The 12831-nt window shown below is 44.9% G+C and overlaps 1 protein-coding gene across 3 annotated transcripts in view; it reads left to right on the plus strand.

Moving 5' to 3' along the window:
• The first annotated feature begins 482 nt into the window (after positions 1-482).
• The window catches only part of Ccar1 (cell division cycle and apoptosis regulator 1), a 52027-nt gene continuing 39678 nt past the window's right edge, over positions 483-12831 (plus strand). The window contains exons 1-5 of one of the 3 annotated variants that reach the window (XM_052744858.1): positions 483-659; positions 2093-2213; positions 8390-8562; positions 9932-9976; positions 10878-10910. In XM_052744858.1, coding sequence (XP_052600818.1) covers positions 2141-2213; positions 8390-8562; positions 9932-9976; positions 10878-10910 — 324 coding nt within the window. In that variant the 5' untranslated portion in view covers positions 483-659; positions 2093-2140. Of the gene's footprint in view, positions 666-2092; positions 2214-8389; positions 8563-9931; positions 9977-10877; positions 10911-12831 lie in introns of all 3 variants that reach the window. The other 2 variants (XM_052744857.1, XM_052744856.1) reach the window with 2 other exon arrangements.

Below are 12831 nucleotides of genomic sequence, written 5' to 3' on the forward strand. Positions count from 1 at the left end.
TTCAGCTCTTTATTAAACCGATCAGAAGGTGCCTTAGGCAGGTGAGGTAAGACGGAAGAAACACATCTTCAGAGTGAGTGTACAAAAAGATGATCCCAACGCATACGAATGTACCAGCATATATTCCCAATACTGATTTTTTTTTTAAAATGTTAATTGTGTCTCCATTTAAAAAAAAAACAAACCATTAAGATCTGACACGTTCGCTCTTCCAAGCAAATGGCCCGAGAGTGGAAAAAGGACAGCCACAAGATGGCGGCCACCGCGGCCGGCCCACGTGACCCCGTGTCGCTTTTCCCCCCGGCCGGCCGCGGTGGCCGCAGAACAGCCAGCTCATTGTTGAGCGAAGAAGCCACGGTAACCAACCCGGGCTGGGCGCGTTCGGGCTCTGGGTGCTCGTGAACGCGCACGCCGGGAAGGGGGTGGGGGTGGTGCGCGCACGCGGGGGGGGGCGGGGTTCGGGGAGCGCGCGCACGCGCGCGCCCGCCGGCCGGCCCGCCGGCCGAACGTCCCTCGGCAGGCGCCGCCGGTTCCTCCCCGAGCTGGGAGGAGGAGGAGGAGGAGGCGGTGCGGCGTGGAGGACGAGGGAGAAGTTGGCGCATGCGCCGGGGCTTGACGGCGTTTGAAATGGCTTCGGTGTTAGACCGGCCCCGACTCAGGTGAAGGTCTGGTCCGCGCGGGCTGGGCTGTGGCGCGGCGCGGTGGTGGGGGGGCCGAGTCGGCTGCCGGTGTCCGGCGGCCGCCGCGGGGGCCGGCGCAGGGGGTAGGGACCGGGCCTGGGGTGGGAGGCGCGGGCGGGCCCCGGCGGCCGCGGCGGGGGCCGGCGAGCGGCGGCCGGCGTCCCTTTTGTGCGGGTCGGAGCAGGCCCCGCGCGGCGGGCCGGCGCGCCCTCTCCCCCCCCCGCCCCCGCCACCGTCCCCAGCGGGCGGCTCCCGGGCCCTCCGGGGCGGCCTGCGGGCCCTCGGCCTGGGCCGGCGCTGCCGCGGTGCCGAGTCCCAGGCCCGGTCCCGGGCGCTGGGAGTGTTTTCCGGGTTCGAGGCTCCCCTCAGACCGGCCCAAGGGCCTCGGGGACTGCGACGCCCGCGGGCTCCGGTGAGCGCCGTGGCGGTGGCCGGGGGCGCCGGGGTCCATCTTCCGCGGCCGGCACTCCCGGGAGGCCGGGGCGGGAGGAAGATGGACGGCCCAGCCCGGCCCGTCGGGTCCGCCGCGGAGGATGCCGGGCCCATCCTTTTTCTCTTTGACTTTGGGGGGAGGGGGTCTTCGCAGTGGCTCTTTTTTGGAGCCGTGCGTTCTCTCCACTGCCTTTCCCCTCGCCGGAGTGGAGACTGGGGTGACAAAGGCCGTGGTGACTTCCCAAGCCCTTCAAGTAATGTTCGTTATTAGCATGGTATTCAAAGATGTCTTTGCCCTTATGGGGGAGGGGGTGTCTGGACGCAGTTTCCGTTACTGATTTAACCACTGCCTGACCTCAGCCGTGCCCCGAGCACTCAGGCTCGGCCCTGTGGGTCCATCACGTTGCCCACTTCGGTTGTTTATGTACAGAGCCTCACTGTCTAGTCCTAGCTGTAACTCCGTATAAACCAGGCTTGGCCTGGAGTTCACAGAGATCCTCCTGCCTCTGCCTCCTGAGTGCTGGGATTAAAGGCGTGGACCACCAAGGCCTTTTCTGAAAATGTCACTGTAGTCTCCTGAAAGACATTCCTTTAAATCTACCCCTAAGGATACCTTTTAAATAGGGTATGCCTAGTGATGTTGTTGATAGTGTGTTTTGTTTTATTTTTTTTATTTTTTTTTGGTTTTTCGAGACAAGGTTTCTCTGTGTAGTTTTGCGCCTTTCCTGGATCTCACTCTGTAGACCAGGCTGGCCTCGAACTCACAGAGATCCTCCTGGCTCTGCCTCCCGAGTGCTGGGATTAAAGGCGTGCGCCACCACCGCCCGGCTTGTTTTATTTTAAAGGTTTAGTTTGCACACATTCTATTTCCAGGTCTGCTTCGGAGCATGTCTTTAATATATCAACTGTTTCTCTAAAATAGCCTTTTGTGGCGTTTGTAATTTTGGTTGAACTTTGAAACATGAATCCTTTCTTCATAGATATCTGCTATAGAAGAGAAACACGTGAAGGTTTAACCTCCTTACATCATGGCTCAGTTTGGAGGACAGAAGAATCCACCATGGGCTACTCAGTTTACAGCCACTGCGGTATCACAACCAGGTCAGGCAACTGAACCACTTACACTGTGAACGTGAGTGTGTGTGTGTGTGTGTGTGTGTGTGTGTGTGTGTGTGTGTGTGTGTGTGTGTAGGGGCTGTTCAGTTGTGATTTAAGTTAATGCATGGGACGGCAAAATGTTTCAATATGTTGTATCCTTTATCTTTTAAGATACTTTTGGAAATTAAAACAACAACAAGAAAACCTATTTATTCAGCAGTTTAGCCTTTTTTTTGGTCTTTGTATCTTAAGTGTTTTTAAATTAAGGCTAGAATACTGATGGGCTTTGTCATATTATCTTTATACTTGTGTTCTGGTTCTTTGTCCTGTACTGCACTTATCATGTTTGTTTTGCATTTGATACAGGGTTTCCATTAGTAGGAATCCTTCAGGCATGGGCCACCACACCTGGCTACAGTGTTCAGATATCTTAAGTTTTCTTTTCTTTTTTTTTTTCTTCCGGTTTTTTGAGACAGGGTTTCTCTGTATAGTTCTGGCTGTCCTGGAACTTGCCCTGTAGACTAGGCTGGCCTTGAATACACAGAAATCTGCCTGCCTCTGAAACTAAAGGTGTGCACTACCATGCCAATAATTAAAATTGATTTAATTATATGTTATAGAACATTAATTTATTAGAATGATCCTCCCTCCCTCCCTTCTGCCCTCCTTCCTTTTTTTAAATTAATTTATTTGTGTTTTATGTACCCACATGTATGTCTTTGTGAGGACATATGATTCCCTGGAAGACAGTTGTGAACCACCATGTGGGTGCTGGGATTAGAACTCAGGACCTCTGGAAGAACAGCCAGTGCTCTTAAACCTCTGAGCCATCGCTCCGGCCCCTCCCTCCCTTCTTTGTGGTGCTAGGGATTTAATCTATCTGAGGTTCAAATGGAATAAATTTTATTTAGGATGTTTTCAGTTTTAAGACATGTTTTTGGCCAGGCGTGGTGAACCATGCCTCAACAAAACAAAACAAAACAAAAACAAACCTTCCAAAAGACAAAAAGCCAAACTTAACAACAGCAGCAAAAACAAAAAATACATACATTTTTAAATATATCTAAATGACATAATTTATAAAATGTTTTATATAACTTTCTCTTAAAAATTGTTTATTTATTTATTTAGCTGGGCATTGTGGTGTATGCCTTTAATTCTAGCACTCAGGAGGCAGAGTCAGGTGGATCTCTTTTAGTTTTCAGATCCAAACAGTGAGTTCCATGACAACCAAGACTGCGTAGAGACACCTTGTCTCAACATTCCCCCACCCCCTCAAATAATTTGTATTTTTAAAAATTACATTTGTGTGTGTCTCTCTGGGGTGAGAGTTTTGGGGGGAAATACTGCACATTTGGAAGTCAAGAGAAGTTGTGGAAGTTGTTTCTTTCCATCATGTACGACAGGTTGTCAGCCTTGGTGACAAGCACATTTACCCAAGGAGCCTTCTCACTTATTTATCATTGTTGGTGTGTGTAATATATGTGAGTACAGGTGTGTGCGTGTGTGTGGTTAGAGGACAGCTTTTGGAAGTTGGTTCTTTTCTTCCATGATGGGTTCTGGGCATTGAATCCAGGTTGTCAGACTTGCATGGCAAGTGCATTTACCCACTGAGTCATGTTGCTAGTTCACTTACGGTTTTCACTTGTTTGAATTTGATGCAGAAATACTGACTATAATAACTTAATTGCAGCCGGGCGGTGGCAGCACACGCCTTTAATTCCAGCACTGGGAGGCAGAGCCAGGCGGATCTCTGAGTTCGAGGCCAGCCTGGTCTACAGAGCGAGATCTAGGACAGGCACCAAAACTACACAGAGAAACCTTGTCTCGAAAAACGAAAAAAACAAAAATTAATTAATTAATTAATTGCCAGGGTCTTAATTGACTTAGAATTCATGGCTTAGGCAGTGAAGTGCTCGCACAGCACCCACAAAGCCTTGGGTTTGATTTCTAGCACCTCATAAACAGGGTGTGCTGCTGCATTCCTGAATGAAGCACTTGTGAGGTAGAGGCAGGAGAATCAGAAGTTCAAGTCACCCCTGACCACAAGTGGTCTTGTCTTTTAAAACAATATAGAGCTGGTCTTGGTGGTGCATTCTTTTAATCCTAGAACATTTAGGAGACAGAGACAGGTGGGTTTCTATGAGTGTCTGGGCATCGTGGTCTATATAGCAAGTTCTAGGACAAGCAGGGATGCATAGTGAGACCCCATCTTGACCAAAACAAACCAAAAACAAACAATTGAAAATCTAATAACTAATAGGCTAAAGAAATAAGTAGCTGTAAGCATCATAAAGGGATGCTTACAGTTTTAAAGTAAAGTTAAAAAAAAAAAAGCCATTTTCCAGAGGCATAAAACCAAAACTAACTAGATAAAAAGCCATTTGTTATTTACTGTGGGTCTTTTGTTTTGTATTCCCCCACCCCCATCTCCCACCTGCTCGATGGCTTTGTCAATGCTAGGCAAGCTTGATCAGAATCTTCAGTTTTTGTGTTGTGTTGTTCTTTTAAACACGCATGTATTTTTGTGTATGTGTATGGTGGGTATGTGCAGGTCAAAGGACAGTCTGCAGCAGATGAGGTGGTTCTATACCTACCATGTGGACTCCAAGGTTCAAACCCATGTTTCAGGATTGGAAGCAGCCACCCTTATCCACTGGGTGGTTGTCTTAGTAAGATTTCTGTTGCTTTGGTAAAAGACCAATCAAAAACAACTTGTTGTGGGGAGAATTTATTTCATCTAACAACTCGCAGGCAGGAACTCAAGTCAGGAACCTAGAGCAGGAACTAATGCTTCACAGACTTGTCTATAGGCCCGTCATGGAGCAGTGTTCTCAATTGTGGCTCCTTAGATAACTCTAGTCAAGTTGACAAGGAAAAAAGAAAAGAGCCAGGACAATTGACAGCTTGTCAACTTGAACCACAAACACATTGTTCTACTTTAGGGTTATTGCTGTTATAAAACACTGACCGAAAGGGGAGGAAAGGGTTGATTTCATCTTACAACTCTCAGAAAAGTCAGGGCAGTATCTCAAGGTAGGAACCTGGAGGCAGAAACCATGGAGGATTGTTGTTACTGGTTGCTCCTTATAGCTAGCTCAGTCAGCTTTTATATAGCATCTAGGACCACCTGCTCAGGGTGGGCCACAGTAGACTGGGCCCTCCACATCAGTCACTAAGAATTGTCCCACAGGCTTGAGTATATTGTCCCACAGGCTAATGTTAGAAGAATTTTTCTCAGTTGTTGTCTTAGTTAGCATTCCTTTTACTGTGAAGAGACACAATGACCATGGCAGCTCTTATAAAGGAAAACATTTAATTGGGACAGGCTTTATAGTTCAGAGGTTTAGTCTGTAGTCATGTCATCATGGTGGGAAGCCTGTTGGAATGCAGGCAGACATGGTGCTGGAGAAGGAGCTGAGAGTTCTTCATCTGGATCCGCAGGCAGCAGGAAGAGAGATTGAGCCACTGGGCCTGGCCTGTGCTTCTGAAACTCAAGCCCATCCCCAGTGACACACTTCCTGCAACAAGGCCACCTAGTCCTAATCCTTTCAAATAATGCCACCCCCATGAGCCTATGGGGGCCATTTTTATTCAAACCACCACAATTGTGGGTCCTTCAAGTTGACAAAAACAGCCAACCAGGACAGCAGTTTTGCCAGTTTCCTCTCTAGTGTTTTTAGACAAGATCTCCAGGCTGGCCTTGAACTCCTCCTGATTTTTCTGTCTCAACTTTGCCACGTGTTCCAGCTGTACCACAACCCCCACATACCTATCTATACATGTATTTGGTTTTGTGTTTTGAGACCAGAGCTAAACTTGAATTTGCTATGTAGCTAAAGGTGACATTGAGCTTCAGTTTTCTGGCCTCTATTCCTAGTGCTGTCCTTACATGTGTGCACCACTGCACCTGTTTGTGCTGTTGCTAGGGGTCACACCCAGGGCTTTGGATGTGCTAAGCAGACCTAAGGAGGCCTTCTGTCAGCCCAGTCTCATCCCCAGACCCCACCACTCCTTAAAAAGCTTTCTTTCTTTCTTTAAAGTGTATTTATTATGTGTGTGGGAGTATGCAAGCATGCCACCACTTTGATAGGGGGGTCAGAAGACAACTCGAGGGAGTGAGTTTTCTCCTTGTACCATGTGGACACTGGGGTTTAAACTCTGGTGTCAGGCTCAGCAGCAGGTCCCTTTACCCACTCAGCCATCTTGCTGGCCCTATTTTTTTTTTTTTTTTTTTTTTTTTTTTTTTTTTAATAATAGTGGGGATGTGAGGTGACTTAATAGTAAGAATTCACATATCATTTTTTTCTTTTTTTTTTAAAGACCAATTATGGTTTTTGGTTTTGGCTGTTTTGGGAATTATGTTGTGTGTGAGAGAGAGTGTTTGTGTGTGTGTGAGTCACTTGGAGGACAACTTTATGGAATTAGTTCTCTCATTCCACATTGGGTCATTGATGAAGCGTTCATGGCAAGCACCATTACTCCTTACCCATCTTACTAGCCTGTGATACAGCCACACTATACAGCCTGAGCTCGGAACTCACTCTGTAGACCAGGCTGGGCTTGGACTCACAGAGATCTACCTGCTTCTGACTCCCAAGTGCTTCTCAAGAACTGAGATTAGCTGGGCGGTGGTGGCGCACGCCTTTAATCCCAGCACTCGGGAGGCAGAGCCAGGCGGATCTCTGTGAGTTCGAGGCCAGCCTGGTCTACAGAGGGAGTTCCAGGAAAGGCGCAAAGATACACAGAGAAACCCTGTCTCGAAAAAACCAAAAAAAAAACAAAAAAAAAAAAAGAACTGAGATTAAAGGCTTGTACCACCACACTCAGCATGAAACTAATTTTCAAAATCTATGGGTGTGTGTGTGTGTGTAGGTTAGCCTGGTACTCCTTTTGTAACCAAGGATTGCCTTTAACTCCTGCCTCCATCTCCCAAGGGCTGGAGTTCTAGGTGTATATACTCCCACACCCTTCTTTTTTTTCTTCTTAAGATTCTGTTTGTGTGTATGTGTCAGTGAATGCCACGTGTGCATGCCTGTGAAGGCCAGAAGACGATGTCAGATCCCTTAGAGCTGGAGTAGTTAGACAGTTGTGAGCCACCCAGTGTGAGTGCTGGGAACCTAATACTGGTCTTCCTGGAAGAACAGCAAATGTATGAGTACGGCCTGTATCTGTGTACATGTGCCACTTATATGCCTGGTATCTTCAGAAGTCAGAAGAGGGCATCATGAGCTATTCTCTGGGTGCCCCAAACCAAACCTAGGTCCTCTAAAGATCAGCAATGTTCTTAACTACTGAGGCATCTCTTCAGCCATTCCCCACCAGCTTCGTAGTCTTGAATATGGATAAGAAGTGCACTGCCAATCTTTTCCAGTGGAAAACTGTCAGGGATAATTCCTCCTAGCAGCTAGCTGTCCTTGTCTCATCTGCTTGTAGATAAAATAGTACATTCTCAAAAAGCCAACCAACCAACCAAACAAACAAACAAAAACAAAACCCAGTACATTGTCACTTTGTGCTTTAGCAATGTTGAAGATCAGTCTAAGGACTTTCTATTCACCAAGCAGGGGATCTGTCACTGAGCTAGTTTCCTGCCCCAGAGGAAATTGTAGGTCGGCAAAACAAGATTAAAATAAATAAACAATAAGATCTTTTCTTTTTTTCTTTTTTCTTTTTGTTGTTGTTGTTGTTTTGCTTTTAAGAGAAGGTGTGCTGTAGCCCAGTCTGCCCTGCATCATCTTATGTGGTTTAGGCTAGCCTTAAACTCTTGGTCCTCCTGCCTCCACCTCCTATATGCAGGGATTTTAGCCATGTATTACCATACCTAGTTGAAAATGCTATTTGCTTGTTTGTTTGTTTGTTTTTTGAGACTAGGTTTGTCTGTGTAACCCTTACTGTCCTGGAATTGATTATACAGACCAAGGTGGTTTCAAATTGACAGAGATCTTCCTGCATCTGTACACCCCACCCACCCGCCTTCTAGTCCTGGGATTAAAGGTGTATGTCACCACATCCAGCTCTGAAAGAATACTTTTGATTTGAGTCTGGGTCTAGGTGAAGTTGGTTGTGTTACTGCAGGGTAGGTCAGTAGAGCCAGTTTTCCCTATATTTGCCGTGGGAGATTGCTGCAAAGGGACCAAGTAGTCTGATCCTTCTTCTCTCTTCTCATCTCACTTCAGCTGCACTAGGTGTTCAACAGCCATCACTTCTGGGAGCATCTCCTACCATTTATACCCAGCAGACTGCATTGGCGGCAGCAGGCCTTACCACACAAACGCCAGCAAACTATCAGTTAACACAAACTGCAGCATTGCAGCAGCAAGCTGCAGCTGCTGCAGCTGCATTACAGCAGGTGAGTTTTAATGAGATGAATGAGGTGATAAAAATGATAGTCCTTTGTTTTCTCTTTCATTTGTTCCTTTCTTTTGTTTTTGCCACAAGCTGTCTTCATTGTTCATGTTGGCCTTGAACTCATTGAATCTCCTACTTAGCATCTCAAGTTTTTTTTTTTTGTTTCTTTTGTGTTTTTTTTGTTTTGTTTTGTTTTTTTTTGGTTTTTCGAGACAGGGTTTCTCTGTGTAGCTTTGCGCCTTTCCTGGAACTCACTTGGTAGCCCAGGCTGGCCTCGAACTCACAGAGATCCGCCTGGCTCTGCCTCCCGAGTGCTGGGATTAAAGGCGTGCGCCACCACCGCCCGGCTTGTTTTGTTTTTTGAGACAGGGTTTCTTTGTGTAATTTTGGTGCCTGTCCTGGATCTCGCTCTGTAGACCAGGCTGGCCTCGAACTCACAGAGATCCACCTGGCTCTGCCTCCCCAGTGCTGGGATTAAAAGCATGCGCCACCACCACCCAGTTGACCTCTGTGTTTAAAACAATGGAGACTATAGATTAAAAAAAAATGTGTAGCACATACCTTTAGTCCCAGCAATTGGGAGGCAGAGCCAGGCAGATCTCTGTGAGTTCAAGGCCAGCCTGGTCTATAGAACAAGTTCCAGGACAGCCAGGGCTACCAAAGAAACCCTGTCTCGAAAAACCAAAAAAAACCAAAAAAACAAAACTACACACACAGGAAGTTTCTTCCCAGTGTTAAAAATTATACTGTAGCTGGGCAGTGGTGGCACACATCTTTATTCCCAGCACTAGGGAGGCAAAGGCCAGCCTGGTCTACAAAGTGAGACAGCAAGAGTTAGACTGAGGCTTTTCTTGGTGGCACGTAACTATCATCTCAGCACTTGGGGAAGGAGAGATGGAGAATATTGAGTTTGAGGCCTTACTGGAGTGCATAGCAGGACTCTATCTGAAGTCAAACAAAACAGAGTTGTTTCTATGCTCAGCAAAGAGTGTAGTTGTGTAGTCAAAAATCTTAAATTCTTTGTTTATTTTTTCAAGATAGGATTTCTCTGTGTAGCCTTGGCCGTCCTATAACTCACTCTGGAGACCAGGCTGGCCTTTGCTTCCCAATGCTGAGATTAAAGGCGTGCACTACCACTGCCCATCGGAATCTTAAATTCTTAATGTTTCTGAGTTGTTTATATGTACTTTAACTATTTTATGAAAAATTCTGGCTTCAATGGCTCTCAGAGTATAAGTAACCACCATTTTGTTAATTTTAGATGAAGTATCACTGGTTTAGAAAATTTCGATGTAGTTTTTATCTGTATGTACATTACTTTGAAAATGAATAAGCTTAACCTTGTTTTTCCTTTAATAATCTTTTTTCAGCAATATTCACAACCTCAGCAGGCCTTGTATAGTGTGCAACAACAGGTTAGTGTAAATTTTTTGTTAAAAACTGATTTAAAAACAGCAATTTCCCTGTTCTTCCACATTAAAGTGATATCCTTTAAATTCCTTCTCACTGTCTACCTTACCTGTGATTTTTAATCCTTCGGTGGGATAGGGAACAGATAAATCCACATGAAACCCAACATACCATTTCTCCCACACCCCAGACAAATCAGCTTTTAAAAATTTGACTTAATATAATTGTATTTTGAGACGGATTCACACTGTGTACCCAAGACCTGGGACTCTTACGGAGACCAGGCTATCTTGGAATCATAGAGATCTGCTTACTTTTGCCTCCCAAGTGCTGGGATTAAAGATATGTACCATCACAGTGGGTCCCAACTTCTTTATTTTTATTAATGTGGTTTAATATTTAGGTTTTGAACGAGTTACTTAGAAATATCAGATGTGTAGTTTGAAATAGTTGTCAGTAACCTTATAATTAGTTATGTATTGTTTTTCACATTGTTTTAATAAATAAGCTAATGTGTAAAACCAAGATTTGGGGTCTGAAAGGATACCTTAGTGTTTAATAGCACTTGCTGAGTCCTCCAGAGGCTCTGGGTTCAATTCTCAGCACCCATATGATGGCTCATAACTGTGTAACTCTAGTTCCACGGTTAGATTCCCAGTACCCATGTCCAGTGGATCACAAACACCTGGAACTCCAACTCCTGGAGATCTCGTTCCCTCTTTTGGCCTCTGCCTCCACAAGGCATGCTCTTGGTACACAGTTATACATCTTAGGCAAAACACCCATCCACAGAAGACAAAATAATATATATGTTTTTAAAGATAAAATTTTGAAAAACAAGAATACCACTATAAATCATATTTGAAAGAGCAATCTTGACTGATCTTGTTTGTTTTTTTCTTTCAGTTACAGCAACCCCAGCAGACCATTTTAACACAGGTTAGTTTGGTGTTAATTTATTTCTTTTGAGCGTCTGAGTTGTTTTATTTCTGTTGTAGGTTTCCAATAGGAGTTTAAAGATACTTGTGGATTTATGTGATAACATTGCGATATTTATTTATTGTTAGATAAAGATGCAAAGTGTGCCAGTGTGTTTTGTGTTGAGAATAGTGTATTGTGTATTATATGCTTCCAACTATTTTAAAGGAAGGAGTAAAATATGTTTTGTTTTTATGTACAGATGTAGATAAAACTCCAAGTAATAGCCAGTAGGAGGTAGCTTCTTCGGTAGGAAACTGGGTATCTGAAGCTGCTTGGATAGCATAGAAGCTTTTTACCTTGTAATTCCTTGTGCAGCCCCCCCTCCCCCCAACAGGGTTTCTCTGCAGTTTTGGTGCCTGTCCTGGATCTTGCTCTGTAGACCAGGCTGGCCTCGATCTCAGAGATCTGCCTGGCTCTGCCTCCTGAGTGTTGGGATTAAAGGCGAGCACCACCACCGCCTGGCTCCTTGTGCAGTTTTAAGTTGTGAATATGTCACTTTGTTTTGTGTTCTGGAGATAAGTCTCTTGTATTCCAGGCTAGCCTCAACTGGCTATGTAGCCAAGGATGACCTTGAATTTCTTGTCTTCCTGCTTCCCAACTCCCTGGTGCTAGGATTACAGGCATGTTCCACTGTATTTATAAAGTGCTGGAAATTTGTGTCAATGAAGTGGAGAACACATAGAAATATATTTCATGTCTTATTCAGGCCTCCATGTTTATACGTGTATGTGCACACCAGCACATTCTCATATACATGATATATACACAACACACACACAAGCACACATGCACACACACACACACCGTATTCCCTCCATCACACATGTTTGGCAAGCATTCTAGCAGCTAAGTTACATCCTCAGACTCTTTTTTTTTTTTAAACCAACGTCGGACTAGAGAGTGGACAGCACCACATGCGCACATACAGATACACACTCATTCACATAAATAAAAAATAAAACTCTTAAAATGTAGGTGTATGCTTTCAATCCCAGCATTAGGGAGACAGGTAGGTCTCTGAGTTTAAGGTCACCCTAGTCCTTATAGTGAGTTTCAGGCTAGCCTGAGCCTATTTAAAACAAACAAACAGGAAAACCCCACCAATAACACTTCAGTTTTCTTCCTTACATAAAGAATTAGAATTGGTTCTAGCTTGGTGATACACACCTATAGTCCTGGCCCCCAGGCAAGGGATCCCAGCTTAGATGAGCAATTTGGACTACATAGTAAGGTCCTGTGTTTATAAATCAAACATACAAAAGCCAAATTAGCTCTGGGGTACTCGCTCAGTGTGTATGAGGCCTGGTTTGATCCTCGGGACTCACACACACATATTTGAACATACACCACAGAAGAAGATCTAAAATGGATAAATATCTTAATTCATTTTCTTAAAAAAAAAAAGTTATTTACTTCTTAAGTATGTGGTGTTGTGTGTTTGGATGCAAGTCGAGATCAGAGGATGATTTGCAGGTTCTATGGCTTGAACTCAGGTCATCAAGTTTGGTAACAAGTCTGTTGAGCCCTATCTCTGACTCCTATCTTGTATTTTCAATCCCTAACAGAACTCTCCAATTAAGCCAGGTGGTGGTGGTGCATGCTTTTAATCTCAGCAGCTGGGGGGCAGAGGCAGGTGAATCTCTGTGAATTCAGGGCCAATCTGGTCTACAAAGTGAGTTCCAGGACATCCAGGGCAGTTATACAGAGAAACTGTCTGAAACAAAACAAAACCTCTCCAATTAACTGGAAAGCTATAGGAGTTTCTCTCATTAGAACAAATTTCTCCCAGACTGTGCCTGAAAGCATTGACATGCTGGGAAGTTAAAGACATTTCCTGAGATGGTAACTTTGTTCAAATTAAAGAAATGCTGAGTTCTTT

The sequence above is a fragment of the Peromyscus californicus genome, unplaced genomic scaffold (assembly GCF_007827085.1).
Source record: "Peromyscus californicus insignis strain IS unplaced genomic scaffold, ASM782708v3 Scaffold_19__1_contigs__length_69161282, whole genome shotgun sequence".
Taxonomy (NCBI): Eukaryota; Metazoa; Chordata; class Mammalia; order Rodentia; family Cricetidae; genus Peromyscus; species Peromyscus californicus.